The 15,444-nt window shown below is 42.2% G+C and overlaps 1 protein-coding gene and 1 pseudogene across 2 annotated transcripts in view; both read right to left on the reverse strand.

The window, feature by feature from the left end:
* The window catches only part of Secisbp2l (SECIS binding protein 2-like), a 46,483-nt gene extending 34,451 nt beyond the window's left edge, over positions 1–12,032 (reverse strand). The window contains exons 1-2 of one of the 2 annotated variants that reach the window (XM_087650934.1): positions 11,758–11,916; positions 3,434–3,612 (exon numbers count right to left, since the gene is read on the reverse strand). In XM_087650934.1, coding sequence (XP_087507060.1) covers positions 3,434–3,612; positions 11,758–11,781 — 203 coding nt within the window. In that variant the 5' untranslated portion in view covers positions 11,782–11,916. 2 annotated transcript variants of the gene reach the window in all.
* Tmf1-ps1 (TATA element modulatory factor 1, pseudogene 1) lies at positions 243–2,463 on the reverse strand (annotated as a pseudogene).
* Positions 12,033–15,444: the final 3,412 nt, after the last annotated feature.

A 15,444-nucleotide genomic window follows, 5' to 3' on the forward strand; every position in this document is an offset into this window, starting at 1 on the left:
TAATTATGTATCCACAATAATACGAAACACCAATCTCCTTTCCTAGCTGTACTGATAAGTGGATAAAGTAATAAATCTCTGTGCTGTTCAAGGCACCAAAAAGAAAAAAAAAGCTTTAAAAAATAAAATTTTAAAGAACAATTTCAAAAATAAAATTCAAATATTACATAAAATAATTTAACTGCAAATATCACTATGTACTATAAAAGAATTTTTAAAAAGTTTTTTTTACAATCTACAGCAAATCCAAGTTTCTAATTCTGTAGAAGAATTTATTGTACGTCTGCATTTATATATAAGTGTTTACATTAGTTTGATGGAACACAAACTTCACAAGTTAGCTGAGTCTTTGTCTTAGAAGTTCATCTATTTGAGTTTTATACATATTTTTTACATCAAGATCCAGGCGAAGTTCCTCTGCTTCTTCTGCTTTTTCTCCATACATCTGCAGAATAGTGTTGTATCTTTGATCCAAATCTCGCAGCTGAACTCGAAGCTTGGGTATCTCTTTCACTTTCTCCTCAAGTTCATCATTCTGATTTGTCAATTTAACTAGCTCTTCAGACATTATGGATCGAGTTTTTTCTAGGTTACTAATTTCTAGCTGTAAATGACTAATTTCTCCTTCCCTCAGCTTTAGCTGAGACTGAAGATTTTCGATAATGCTTGATCCGGCTCCCATCCTTACAGCTTCATAAAGATTGCTTCCACTGGCTGACGTAGACACTGGCCCAAATGAATGGTCGTGAGACTCATCCTGAGATAGGAAGGATGTCTGCAGCCCTGCCATATCTACTCCACTTAGAGAACTGGATCGTGACATGGTGGGAGTACTAGAAACGGAAAACGGCTTGTGGTCCTTTTCTTTTAGTGTTTCTTGAGTGAAAATGGTTTTCTTCCTTTCTTGTTCAACTTTCATTCTTTCCATTTCTAACTGACTGCTCAAAAGTGTCTTTTCTTTCCTTGCCTCTTCAAGTGTTCTTACATATTCATCTTTTAGATTTTCTAATTCAACCTGGTACCGGCTATTTTCATCCTCTAGTTTTCTTAATTTATTTTTCTCTGACTCTAGCTGGGCCTGCAGTCTACTGTTTTCCTGTCGTAGTAATGCATTCTGCGACTCCACTGAAGACATCTGGATTTTGTTGGCTAGGAGTTCTTCCATAGCTGCACGTTCTCTTTCAACTGCTGCAGCCAACAAGGTCTGTGATTCACCGAGCCGATCAGAAAGATTCTTCTCTAGCATCTCCCATGACGATGTCTGGGATCCTAGAGTTGCTTGTAAATTTTCTATCTGTCGAAGCAAAGGTCTTGTTGTTGATGAAACACTTTGACTCAGCTCCTGGTTTCGATTCTCTGCTTCTTGGAGTCTCTGCTGAAGTTCACTGATCTCATGGCGTAAGTAATCCTCTTTCCTGGCAGCTGCTTGCTCTGCCCGTTGCAGCGCTAGCCTAAGGTCCCCCACCTGAAGTGCTAAAGTCTCTTGCTGCTGACGGGCTTCTTCCTGGGCCTTCTCCAGTGCCCCAGAAAGTTCTTCTTTACTTTCATCTCACGCCTCAGAGCAGCCTGTACCTCAGTGTCCTTAGCAGCATTGGCTTTGTGAAGATCAGTAAGTTCTCTGTAGGCACTGTCTAGGGCAGCCTGAGGACTTCGGCTCTTTTCTTCAAGTTCATTCATGTCTACCTGAAGTCGGCCAAGATCTTTTTCCTGGCGTTCTACTACAGAATTTAGTTTTTTAATGTTTTCTCTATGTTGTTTTTCAACCTCTTCTTTGCCATCAAGGACCTGTCTTAAATGCTGTAGCTCCTCTTCCAGCTCCTTAGCTTTTTTCTTCAGCTTTGCAATAACACTTTCATTGTCTTTATCCTTAGCTCTTAATTTCTTAATCATGTTGGAATTATGCAGCTGCTGCTTCGAAAGTTTTTCTCCTTCTTCCATTAAGCCTTGAATCTGTTCATCCTTTTCCTTCAGAAGGTCTGCAGTCTGACTACTATTTAATCTAGAGGCAAGTTCTTCCTTCATGGTTTTCATTTCCTTCTTCGCAGTGTCTCTCTCTTTTCAGGCGAGTTGAGCTTTCCTTTCTGCTTCTGCGATCCTCTGGGTAAACTCATCTTTCAGGGAAGAAATGCTACTACTTTCTTCTTTTACTCTGAACATTTCATCCTTCAGGTTATCATAAGCTAGAAGTGCCTTTTCCTTACTAAGTGACAATAATTGAGTCTCCCTCTTTTCTAGCTTCTCATTCAGAAATTCAACTGTCTGGCTCACCGTACGGGATGGCCTCGGCCCAGGCGCTCGGCTCTTCCTCCTGGATGTCCAGGACCCTGTCGATGGACTTCTGGGCCTGGGACAGGGCCTGCTTGGCGAAGCTGGACAACTGCGAGGCATTGAACCAGCTCATGGCCCCTCCTCAGCGCCGGGTCCGGCCGGCACCGGCGGCCTCAGCGGTGGCCCCGGCCCACCACCTCCCGCGGCCGCACAGCTGAGCCGGGCTCCGCCGCGCATGCGCCACATTCGAAGATTCTTAATGAGGTCCAAGCCCAGCTGAGGAATCTGTATTTGCTACTGCTTGTACCTTGACAAGTCTGCTGTAAGAAACTCAGAAGATTCCCTGGGGCATTTCTACTGCACAAGGTACATCACACACCTAGAATTATGAGTGAGCTACAATGGGCTGTGGACACGTAGAAGTGCACCGCAGACAGTGTGCAGAGCCACTAAGGCCATAGAGCCTCCCCCACTTATCCCACAGCGCTGAGAAATACCATTTCCTGCTTGTGGCATAACTTGAAAGAGGCTGAAAGTGCGTCTCTATGTCAATACAGTGAACCGCAGCAGTGGGTTTTCATCAGTCTGCAGGAGTCAGCAAGCTGATCACAGCTCCCACAAGCCCTACCCTCAGTGCTACCAGGCTCGTGCTATCGGAGCTGCAGGAAGTTTGCTAGATTACAGAAGCCACCAGATGAGCACTCAGCAACCATAGCACCTCAACGCCTGTCCCTCGTGTTTCCTTCTTGTGCCAGACCTTGTCCTGGCCATTATGAGAGTAAGCACCTAACCTCAAAGAAAGGTTTCTTGTATTACACATATCCCCTGGGTTACTATACTGCAATTTATTTCAATGACATGTTCGGAAAAATGCACTTCCTCTTAGAAAGAACAAGAAAATAATATATTTGGACAGCTTTCAAATTTCTGCATATTCAAATTACTTCCTCTTAAAAAAAATACAAATAAATGATTAAAGTTTGAAAGTTATGGGGGTTGGGGATTTAGCTCAGTGGTAGAGCACTTGCCTAGGAAGCGCAAGGCCCTGGGTTCGATCCCCAGCTCCAAAAAAAAAGAACAAAAAAAAAAAAAAAGAAAGTTATGAAAAAGACTAATGTACTTTGCCAAGTTCTATCTCCCCATCAATAAAGAATAACAAAATTACCTATTGGACTGGTTTTCCTGAACAAATGGGTAACAAGTAATCAGATAACTGGGGATTGGAGTTGGTTCGACCCCAGAAACACTTCCATTGTCAGTTGGGAGAGCCATGGGGAGCACAAACGCATCCAGATTCTTCTTCTGGGGAATAAAGGGCTCTACTTCAGCAGAAAGCTTCACATTCTTCAAAGAGAAAAACAGAAATCATGGGTTACAAAGGAACAACCAATACAAACTTGTCACTTATAAAGAGTCTCTACAAACAATATCCACAGAACATGAGGAGTGACAAAGTCAATGTAAAGTAAGTAAGACCTATCCCAAGTCACAGAGCTTCAGTAAAACCAGTTCTTATGCAATAGAGCTATTTAATAGAGTAGACGGAAGTCAAGCCTCAGGCCTAAAAATAAAGGCATAATAAGAAATCTAGCTCGGTGGACAAAGCTGTATTTCTTGTTAATTCTGAAAGGGAGAAAAGTCATTCAGCTCAAGTTTTGAGGAATAATTTCATTTCTTTGAATAGTTGAAAAAGTAGTCCATTGCAGGAAATTAAGTTTTGTATCATTAAATTAAAATGAAGGGCAGATTCATGAAGATGAATCTAAAACATAAAGGAAAAAAATTATGTTTCACAGTTAAACTTGGAGGGAAAATGGTGAGGGTAACCTTGCCTGGTGGGTTACAGCACTGCCTCCTAAGGACTTCCCCATCAGTTCCTTGGCTCCCGGGCATCTTTCCTCTATACAGCTCCAGACAGTTAAAAGCCACAGAAAACTCTTACTCAGGGACAATACATACACGGAAAAGTATTAAGAAAATGAGCTCTCTAACAATTTGGACAGGAACACACTTTTAGGAAAAGGGAAATAGCAGCTAAGTAGAGTTTGGGGGTCCCTGCAAAGTTCTGTAGTTTAATTAGGGAGGTTTACGCCATTGAACTTGTTATCAAGTTGTATGTTGATTTCAGTAATTTTCTGCAAGTTATATTTAACAAATTTAAGTTTTTGAAGTGTAAAAATATCTATAGGGTGTGGAGAGGGTAGCTCATTAGCCCTTACAAGGCTGAATCAGGAAGTCTGCCATGAGCCTGAGACCAGCCTGGCTATTAGTGAATTCAAGTCAGATCTGGATAGGTCAAGACTGTCTCTCGAGAAGGAGCTTGGGGGAGACTGGAGGTCTAATTCAGTTGGTAGAGTACTGTCTAGTGTGCGTGCATAAAGCCCTGGTCAGCTCCTAGCACCACATGAATCCGGCATAGTGGTACGTGTTTGGAATCCCAGCACTTGAGTGGTAGAAAATCAGGAGGTGCTCAAGTTCAAAACTCATCTGTCCTCTAGTACACAGAATTAAAGGCCAACCTGGGTTAGAGACCTTGCCTCAAGAGCAAAAATAAAATTTAAAAATAAATCTGCAGTATATTCTTTAAAAACAGAATGTTAACTATGTAAATTTATAATCTAAAAAATACCACTTTCTTTTAATAAAACAAAGTTGGTAAAATTTGGTCAATATTTCAGCCAATCAAAACAATTACCTTAAAAAACAATAGTCCTAACCAGGACATTTTTCTACTAAATTCATTAGGATGACATTTAATAAACGCTCTCACAAAAACACGGGTTTGTCTCATAAAAGTAATTAACAAATGCATGAAAACTTAAATATAAGGATTTCCTCTGAAAAGATGAATGGTCCACACAGTCCGGGATTCATATGAGAAATGCTTGTCAAAGTGGGGGAGACAGAGCTGCCGTCCACCCTGCAGTGTGCCGTCGTCATTCACACCACTAACAAACAAGGGAGCAGACACCTGTGAGCTATGTTCACTGTGTGATCCATGGTGTCCTCAAGTACAACTCACGAAAAACACTTCGGAGTGCCAGGGAGATGGCAGGTCTCACTCGGCCACCCAAAACTAAAACACAGCATCCCAATAAAGGGATTTCCTACTTGGGAAAAAGCTGACTTCCAAAAACAATGCAGATGATGAGAACCTCTTTATACAGTTTATACAGGTGCGGGGGGTTCTATTTTAATTACACTAAAATGTAATTTTTAAGGATTTCTTTTAAAAAATCAGAGTCCTGAACATAGAAGAACTCTAAAGAGTTGTAAGAATCTAGATTAATACTTATTAGTATTTTATAAAGCAAAGAATATGAATACATCAAATGTCTATAGTGAAAAAAGGAGTCAGAATAACTAACTATAAACAGTTTTAAAATATCACTTTTCTTGACTTCTTTCCTGTGCCCACCCACCTCTCTTACCCCCCCCCCAAAAACGACAAAGTCATCAAAAGCAAACAACCTAATCAATTACTTTGGTAACAAATTCAAATTCTTGCTCATAGTAAAAGTTGCAACAAGCTTCTTCATACGGCTTCTCTTGTACTTTATATAAACATGTGACAGCTCCAAGTGACTTGCTCAGAATGTATGGCTACGTAAGCCATTGTGTGCGCACAGGCACAGATACACAGGCACACTGCACACAGGTGCACACACGCACAGGCACACACATGAATGCATTTTTGAAGACCAATGCTCCTGTACTGATTTCTACTCTAAGTGCAATTCCAGATCCCAGAGTTCAACAATAAAATTTGCAAATATTGAAATGATCCTTTGTTTTTAGCAAAGAAAAAGAGGAGAAGCCACCACAGTCAACAGCTGCATAAGCAGAAGACATCATCAGAAAGAACAGACTGACAAGCTTTCTCCCACAGTTCCACCTTTACATGGTTTCCAAAGTTGTTCTCTGTGACTTTGAGGCCTTCGATTATCTACCACACATCTAACAGCCTACAAAGCAATGCTGAGGGCAAACTAATCCTTTAAAGTCCAAATGTCAAAATGTAAAATTTGGCAACTTTTAATATTAGTACAGAAAGCAAAGAAAAATGTCTGAAAATACTGAAAAGTTAGACTACTACTACTTTATAATAGTATTCCTCAGTTTGAATTTCCATGTTTTAGTTACTAGTTTTTATTGCCATTTTTTTAAGTGTCTCATTATTCCCAGGCTAGCCTTGAACTCATGATACCCTGTCTCACTCTCTCATAGGTGTGCACCAGCATGTATAGCTCATGGTCTACATATTTATATATACACGTTTAAAGGTTTCTTTCATCTTTTACGTGTGTGTATGTGTGTATGACTGTCTGTGATTGTGTGCACGGAAGGGAAGTGAGTGGGCATATGCAGCTAGAGGGTAGAGTGCTGTAGAACCAGAGTCACAGGTAACTGTGTGCCACCCTATGTGGGTACTGGGAAGTAAACTTGGGTCCATTGGTGAGTCCTATGCTCTCTTAACCACTGAGCCATCTGAGAATTACACTTTAAAGAAGTAAACTGTTACCTTACTGTTAAGCAAATGTAAATATAGGCTAGAGAGAGGTCAGCAGTTAAGAGCATTGACTGCTCTTCCAGAGGGCCCAGGTTCTATTCCCAGCACCCACTTGGCAGCTCACAACTGTCTGTAACTCCAGTTTAGAGGATCTGTTGCCCTCTTCTGATTCCCACAGACACCAGCCACACACCTGTGCACAAACATGCCACCAAACACTCATAGACACAAAGTAAACGAATAAAAAATATAAAGTAAGTGGAACTCCAATGACAGTATAATCATTTTTATATTTACTGTCTGCTTCAAAAACCCCACTCAGAGGAAAGCAGTAGCTTTCACAAGTTATTTCAGAACTTCCTAAACTAATGAAAAATATGAATAATTCTGTGAAAATATTCATGCATTTCACTTACTAATGTCAATAATAAAATGCAGTTTATGTATAACCTAGAAAACCAAAGATGTTATTCGAACATAAAAGTATAAAATGCCTCCGTAAGAGAGTCCATTTCCCATACCCTGGGATCACAGAGAGCCTCAATGACAGTCACCCTGGCTCATGCTCAGAAAGGCACTGTACCAAGGTGAGCACAGGCCCAGAGAGCAGTCAAAAGCACAGTGCAGCAGAGAACCCACACTGCTTCCTCAGAGAAGCCTCTAGGAGAATGCAAATAATCTTCCAGATTAGGCGACAGAAAAGTGACACCCACCTAAAGTCAGAACTAAAGTAGAACATGATGAGACACTCTCCCACAGTGAAACTCAAGAGTATGTCCCACACACCCACAGGAGGAGACCATGAGACCTCCACATCCTATGTTAAGGTGAAAATGCATCAAACTCTAAGATGCTTTCTGCACCCAGTGGTACAGATAAAATAAGGGCCTCCTGGGGGATGAAGGAAGCGTGAGATCCACACCTGCTCTCGAGGCTTCGAGACCAGTGAGGAAATCGTCAGGGGAGGTAGAGTGACCATTCACCTCCCACTCACACGCTTCCCACAGGACTATTAGAGCCTGTTAAGACTTGATGGTGTTTTAGAAAATAAAGCCACCCCTTCACATGTATAACTTTCATAGTATTTAATTTGTTAATCCTGCTTTTACACTTATTTTCTTGCTTGCTTTATATGAAGTTTCTCCCCTGACCTCTTGCCTTGATGGACAATTTTATTTTCCTCTTAAACTATGTAACACAGAGAGTGTTTATGATCACACGTCTGTGTTAGAACACAACTTCAGTCATATTCCGTGGTTTACAGTAACACAGCGTGCTCATGACTACATCTGTGTCAGAGAATGTCAGTCATACTCTATGGTTTACATATGATACATAGTTATACTTTTCGAATAACCTACCATTCTATTTTTTGTCTTTGACCTTTGATATTTAGTTAATATTTTTCTAATATCATTGTTTTTTATTTTGTTTTATAAAGGTTTAAAAATATCTTCTCTAAATGAATGCACTCTGATTCAGAGTATTATTTTAAAAATATAGTACGTTTGGTAACTTCCCATAAAAATGTCAATAGTGACCGGATAATAAACGTTTTATAGTAATACAATGCAGTTGTCTAATTGTGCAAGACAGGTACTGGACCTTCACTACAGTCTTAATGGTCCACAGATGCTCAGATCTTGGAGTGAGTGTGAACTACACAGGCCATGCACGCCCTTCACTGTTCTGTTTACCTAACTCTCCACTAATTACAACAGCTAACAAATTCAAGAGCTATGTAAGTATCTCTTATACTGTGTGTTGTTTGGGGCACAACAAAGACATAAGCCGGGCTGGAGAGATGGCTCAGCGGTTAAGAGCACCCGATTACTCTTCCAGAGGTCCTGAGTTCAATTCCCAGCAACCACATGGTGGCTTACAACCATCTGTAAAGAGATCCGATGCCCTCTTCTGGTGTATCTGAAGGCAGCTACAGTGTACTTATATATAATAAATAAATAAATCTTTAAAAAAAAAAAAAACAAAAAAAAACAAAGACATAAGCCTGCACATGTTTAGTACAGACTCAACTTTTTCCCTCAATGTATTTGTGATCCAGCTGGTTGTTTCAGGGATGTGGGACCTACTGACTATGCCTTTACTTTGGAGTGCTGCTACAGAGTTCAAACCATTTCCTATTTTTATCATGTTATTTCATGTCCATGCATGTATGTGATACGTATATGGACTGTTCTTTTTCCATGGGTTCCGGGTCAGACTTGATAGCAAGAACTTTTACCAAACGAACCACTTCACCAGCCCAATCTTATATTCTTATTTGTGACAAAACTACACAAAGCCCCAGGCATTCACTGCATTTGTTTTTCTAGGAATGAAAAAGAATAATCAGTGATTCTGTAGGTCCTTCTAGAAGTCTGACCTGAATGTACTAAAGTTAAGGTGACTTTAGAGTTCTGAGACAATATACAACAGCCTGTGAACCTCAGTGTCCTGTCACTTCTACGCTCATTATTTATTTAAAAACTCCAAAACACGCCTGGTTTCCTAAACAGAGACACGGAATCAATGTAAACAAATGAATCCATAATTCATACTTCCCACCCCTTTACATAAGCTCTATTATCATCATCATTATTACTGAGAAAAAGGAGGTCCTGGAGAAGGCTTCATCAGTAAAGCACCTGTTGTGTGAAAATGAAGACTGGATTGAATTCAGCTCCCTAGCACCCAGGCAAAAAGCTAGTTCACAGGTAGGAGCCTGTAACCCCAGCTCTGTGAGGCACAGAGAGGAAGATCCCTGAGATTTGCTAGTCACCCAGTCTAGCGGCGTCAGTGAGTCCCAGGTTCAGTGAGACAAAAAAAGTAAGGCAAAGAGAAGCGGAGGATGATATCCGCCCAACCTTGACCTCTGACCTCTATATTCACATTATGCACATTTACCTCCCACTCGTAACACACACACACACACACACACACACACACACACAAATATCATACCAAATAATGTCTTTACAACAGCTAACTCTGACAGTTAAAAGTTGTTTTGACTTAATAGTCTTGGTAAAAGAGAATACTGGAAAGGCTTCCAGTTGGAAGATGACTCTGGTCATTACTAGAATTAGGATTATTCATCTAGCACTCTATCACCAATGAATTGCTCCTTATGGACATATATTAGGCTTATCTTCTTATAAAAAGAGCTTATGTAAGCAGTGGGTTACAAAGCCTATGGCTCGGATGCTGTCAGACACAAATGCTTGGATTTAAGTCACTCCTGTGCAGTCCACCAAGGATTTATTACTTAGGTTAACTTGGGATGCAACAAGTCTGAGTGGAGTACAATTATCACAAACTAACTTATGCAAACTGCTAGCCTGACAACAGTTAATGCTGTAGGCATTTCCAGAAATTCTGAATATAAGCCAACAACAGCTTAAAAGGAAAAACCAAAACACTTGCCATGGGGGATGGGAACTTGGCACATATCACCAACACTTCTTGAAGGCCTTTACCTAACTAAGGCTGTCTTGTACTTCCCCCACTGCAGGCCAAGCTGAGACAAGAGGTACCGAAGGTTAAAAACAAAAACAAAAAACAAACAAACAAAAGCCTTCAACATAAAATACTTTCGCATGGCTTTTTTTTCTAGCTCTTAGAGTTCCAAGGGTTTAAGTACATGGTGGAGTTTGTGGGATGACAGGGGAGGATGCTATCTAAATAGTCTGCTACACTTGCTCTTAGGATAATCACACGCGAAGAGCTATGCTAGATGCTACCATCTAACTAGGTAATTACATTTCCTCTGAGATGAAAGGAGCCATATATAGTGTACATATAATACATATGCATTAGTGCTTCCTGAGTGCCCACGAAGGACAAAAGTGTCCCACCCTTTCATTAGGGACACACGTGCAAGGAAATTTCCTTCTTCCTTTGTCAGGGCTTGAACTCTCGGATCCTTTTTTCAAAATTACTCTCAAAAACAATGTTTTAATTAAATTTACTACAACCCATAACATAATACTCTGGGCCACAGTCAAGTGTGTATTTACCCAGTGGTCCCACATCAATTTTCTCTTGGTCGTTTGTGCTCTTCAATAAAAACAAACTTCTCACAAAGCTTGCTTTCCTTTTTTTTTTTTAAAGTCTGTGTGGAAAGGCCCTGTGGAAAGTGCTGAGGTAGGGAAGATCCTCCATAAGAGATCTAGGATAAAATAGACAGTATGACAAGAATCAACAACGTAAATGACTAAGGGTTCAAAATTAGAAAGCTGTGTTTTGGCTTGAAAAGTCTGCAATTCAAAATCAAAACCGTCGATAACTAGAAATAAACAATTAAGAAACTTGGGAGATGGGGCTGGGGATTTAGCTCAGTGGTAGAGCGCTTACCTAGGAAGCGCAAGGCCCTGGGTTCGGTCCCCAGCTCCGAAAAAAAGAAACAAAAAAAAAAAAAAAGAAACTTGGGAGATGGCATCTCCTTTACTCCAGTTAATTAACTATTTGCAAAACTAACAGGCAAGTCATCAGTGTTCTCTGTTTTCAACTATGTGACTAACTGACCAAGGCCCTGGAATAGGGAAACTGACAGCGAACAAAAATCACAATCAAATTAAGTCATTTCCAGGGAAGCTGTAAAATACTGGGGGGAGGAGGAAGCATGACACTATTCTTTTAAGTTGTTTTTCACCCTGCCATTAGCCATTCCTCCCAACACTTCCAGCAAGAATTTGATGCAATCAAAACACTAAACAGACCACTAATGGAACTACTGTGCGAATACGAATATGAGCTCAACTCTTGTTCCATTTTAAAAGGAATTATTAGCAAAGTAACTAGATAGGAAAACAGGGGGAAGCCACGGTACTCTCTTCATAAAAGGAATTCACTTCAGACTGCTGTAAGGGCAACGCTTTTCGCCGCTGAGCTCAGACGGCCCCGGTCCACCACCCCCGGCCTTTCAGCCCAGGCGGCCTGCCGGCCCCGGAGGCCCGAGAGCAGCCCGGGCGCTCGCGTACCTGCTCGGCCGGCGCTCGGTCCATGGCGCCGGCGGCGGGCGCCGGCTCTAGTCGGTGTGCGCAGAGCCGTGGGCCGCTTTCTCCATGGCCCCCCGCTCGGTCCCGCCGGGCTCCGTCCGCTTCACACCGCCGGCTAGACGCCGACTCGGCTACGCCACTGGCTGGGGAGGCGGCTCTAGCTCAAGGCGGTGGAGGCGGCGGCGGCCGCCCCGGGGAGGGATCATCTGGGACGGAAGCCGAGCGGGGCCAAAAGGGCGGAGGCGCAGTAGGAAATGGAGACGTTCAGGGGCGGGGATGGCCAAGGATCGACCGGAGCGGGGATGGCCGGGGGTGGCTGGCGGACAGCCAAGGCCAAGGGTACTGCCTGGTTAGGTGCCTCGAGCCACACTCCTCCCAAGACCCCTCCCAGGAGGGTTGGACTCCCTCGAACGTGAGACGCCTATGTTCACGTTGCCCGCACCTCAGAGACTTTTCAGGAGCCAAAACCTACTAGGGATATTGTAAGAGCTTGTGGCTAGCTGCTCACTAGTCCTGTGATCCTGTCCGGACTCTAAAAATAAAAACAACGAACAAGCTTGCCTTCAGAAAAGTGCACAAATAAATTGCACACACAGAAAATCCATGAGAAAGAAGCCCTGTTAAAAAGCTCCACAAATAATGATTAATTAATGTTATTGTCCAGGTTCCAGACTCATATCTAGCCTCAATTCCAGGTTGATTTTGTCCATTTGGAACCCTATTTGTACCCAGAATCTGTATAACTACCCAAAAAACGATTATCTTCTCCTCTGCTTTCCCCTTATGGTTAAGAGTTGCTCCTTTAAATCTTCAGACCATCAGCTCCTTAAAGCCTAGAGTCAGCCTTGAAACTAGACCCCTACTAGAAGATTCCCTCTGGGGAGTTAGCCAGTCTCCAACACACACAAGCTTTTCACAAGAGTTCTGGCTTGATAACGTCAGTCAGTTGAATTATACATACTTCAGTGAAGAAAGAAAGAGTTGACTGCTGTTTGGGTCACTGGTCAGGGGATCTATGTCTGGAAAAGGGAAAGAGACATCTAAGAAATTCGCTTTGTCATCATGCTTCAGGAGATGTTAGCGAAGCCTTCTTGGTTAGTCCAGGTGTGCAAGGAGTGGGTGGTCTGTGAAGGTCCTGACTATGCTGGGTGGAAGCTGTATTCTGCCAGCTTCAAAGAATGTATTATGTCGACAGAACATAGGAAGGCTGGTCTGCAAACAACGTGATAGAAAGACATTTATGCTTGTGCATGGAGAGTTTCGTGTATCTGGTTTTGCTCTACTATATGCACACTTTTATTTCAATTGCCCATGCATTTGTGTTGAAAATGTGCAAGATGTGTAACGTTAAATTCTTCAGAGTCTATTACACACCTTTGCTCAGGATTCAATGACTGCAGAAGGAATTTAAGGTTGTTCCACAAAACGAGGCTATTTATACAGGGTGGTTACATAAGCTGGCAGATGGTCATCCTCCTTTCTGACAGAAAGATGAAAGGAACGTGTCCCTTCTGGTGGTCTTTAGCTGCAAGACACCCGACCTGAGTGAAAAGTCATAAATGGAGTACGGTATTTGAGGTTTTTCCTGTAAGAGAAAATTTAAATACAGAATCCCTAAATATTCCCTATTGTTTGATTTTTTGTGACTGAGCTTGTTCTAGCTGAGACTATTCTAGGTCCAATATTTAGGTAAAGTATAAGAATTATAGAAACAAGAAGTATCACAGTGCCATATTAACTTAATGTAATCCTTAAAAGGGTGCCTTTGGCTATTAGAAGAAAATAATAAATCTATGGCTAAAATAAAGAAATTCGAAGAACTGTTTTACATGTGGTACAAATGACATGCTTATTTCACTTAGTAACAAATGTTAATATATTCAAAGTGCCAAGTACACGGCTAATCACTGGAAGTTCAGCAGTTAATGACACATGGTAAGGGCAAAGACCGCATCTGTCCCCTGGGCAAAACACACACAGCAAGTAACTCCAAAGGAGATGCATCGTAGGTTCAGTAGGAACGGGGATTGAAACCAGAGAAGGCAGATCTGAAAGAACAAATTCTAAACAGATCAAGCAAACACTGTAATAGACGAGGTCCCTGCCCCAGCTGCTTGGCAGGAAGAACGCAAGAGCTGCCTGGGTTAGAAGTAAAGGCTGACCTGAAACTTACCTTCTAGCTCAAAATCAAGAATAAACAGGGGACAGGTTGCTAGAAATATAGTTCAGCAGTGGACTGCACACCTGGCATGCATGAGGATCTAGGTTCAACCCTTAGCAGGGCGCCAAAACATCATACACACTACACACAAACACACAGAGAAACAGAGTCACACATACACACACACACACACACACACACACACACACACACACGCTCTCTGAGGAATTTGGAGGTACAGGATAAAAAAAAAAAAAACAGTGAAAGAAATTGACTTCCTAGAGATAGTCCACGTAACAGAAGGAAAGATGCAGTATGGCCTAGAGTCATATTTAAGTTTGGTCTTCAGTGCCGAAGGGATATGGTTCAATGGCTTTTGTTTTCCCCTTGAAATAAGATGCGAGGTGACCTGCTGAGGATGAAGGTGAGAGAGTGGATGGAAGGCAGAGTGATGGTGATCCTGTACTCTTTAAAACTAAGAAAACAGACCAGGCAGTGGTGACACATGCCTTTAATTCTAGCACTAGGGAGGCAGGGGCAGGCCTAGGCAGATCTCTGAGTTCAAGGCCAACCTGGCCTACAGAGAGAGAGTCCCAGGATAGTTAGAGCTACAAAGAGAAACCTTGTCTCTAAAAAACTGTTTTTGGGGTTGGGGATTTAGCTCAGTGGTAGAGCACTTGCCTAGCAAGCGCAAGGCCCTGGGTTTGGTCCCCAGCTCCGGAAAAAAAAAAAACTTATAAAAAACTGCTTTTTTATACCCACAAAGCTTCTCCTGGGAACTTGGATGTCTCAGTAAAGTTTCTGTATTTTCTCAGACTCTGGGAGATGCGTCAAAGTCCCCAAGTGTTTCCCTCACAGCTCCTCTCCCGTGGCTTGAGGTTAGGAGAAACATCTCTTCTGTCCTGGGGTGAAGGTAAAAGCTAGCTAAGTAACAGATCTCTCCAAAGCAGTACCTACAAGAGCTGTCATGTCCACCACACCTCCACCACTGTCACCATGGCCTACAGCGAGTGGTGGGATAACGGAGTCACAGCTCCAGGGATGTCTGAGCTGCGCTTACATGCAGACAAGAACTTGCGTTAAAGTAGAAACCCCCGGAACCCAAGGCGTTGTCTGCCAAGGACTGTTCTTCCATATAAAAGTAGATGGTGGGGCTGGGGATTTAGCTCAGTGGTAGAGCGCTTACCTAGGAAGCGCAAGGCCCTGGGTTCGGTCCCCAGCTCCAAAAAAAAAAAAAAAAAAAAAAAAAAAAGTAGATGGTGACTTAGTTAACTAACTCTGCACACAGTTAATGAGGGAGGCAATGGACCAGGTATGAGAATGCCAGAGTGAATGAAATACTGTTGTTGCTGCTCTGGCGCAATTTACCAGCTCATCTGGAAGACAAACAATGAGCATGTCTTTAAAGAGTTACACTGATGAAGAGGATTCTGTGAAGGAAATAAAGCCTTATTTATGGCAACTGCAGCTGGAGAGGGAGATGGAACCTTCTAGATCGGTTGACCTCT

This window comes from Rattus norvegicus, chromosome 3 (assembly GCF_021556685.1).
Source record: "Rattus norvegicus strain SHRSP/BbbUtx chromosome 3, alternate assembly SHRSP_T2T, whole genome shotgun sequence".
In the NCBI taxonomy this organism is placed as follows: domain Eukaryota; kingdom Metazoa; phylum Chordata; class Mammalia; order Rodentia; family Muridae; genus Rattus; species Rattus norvegicus.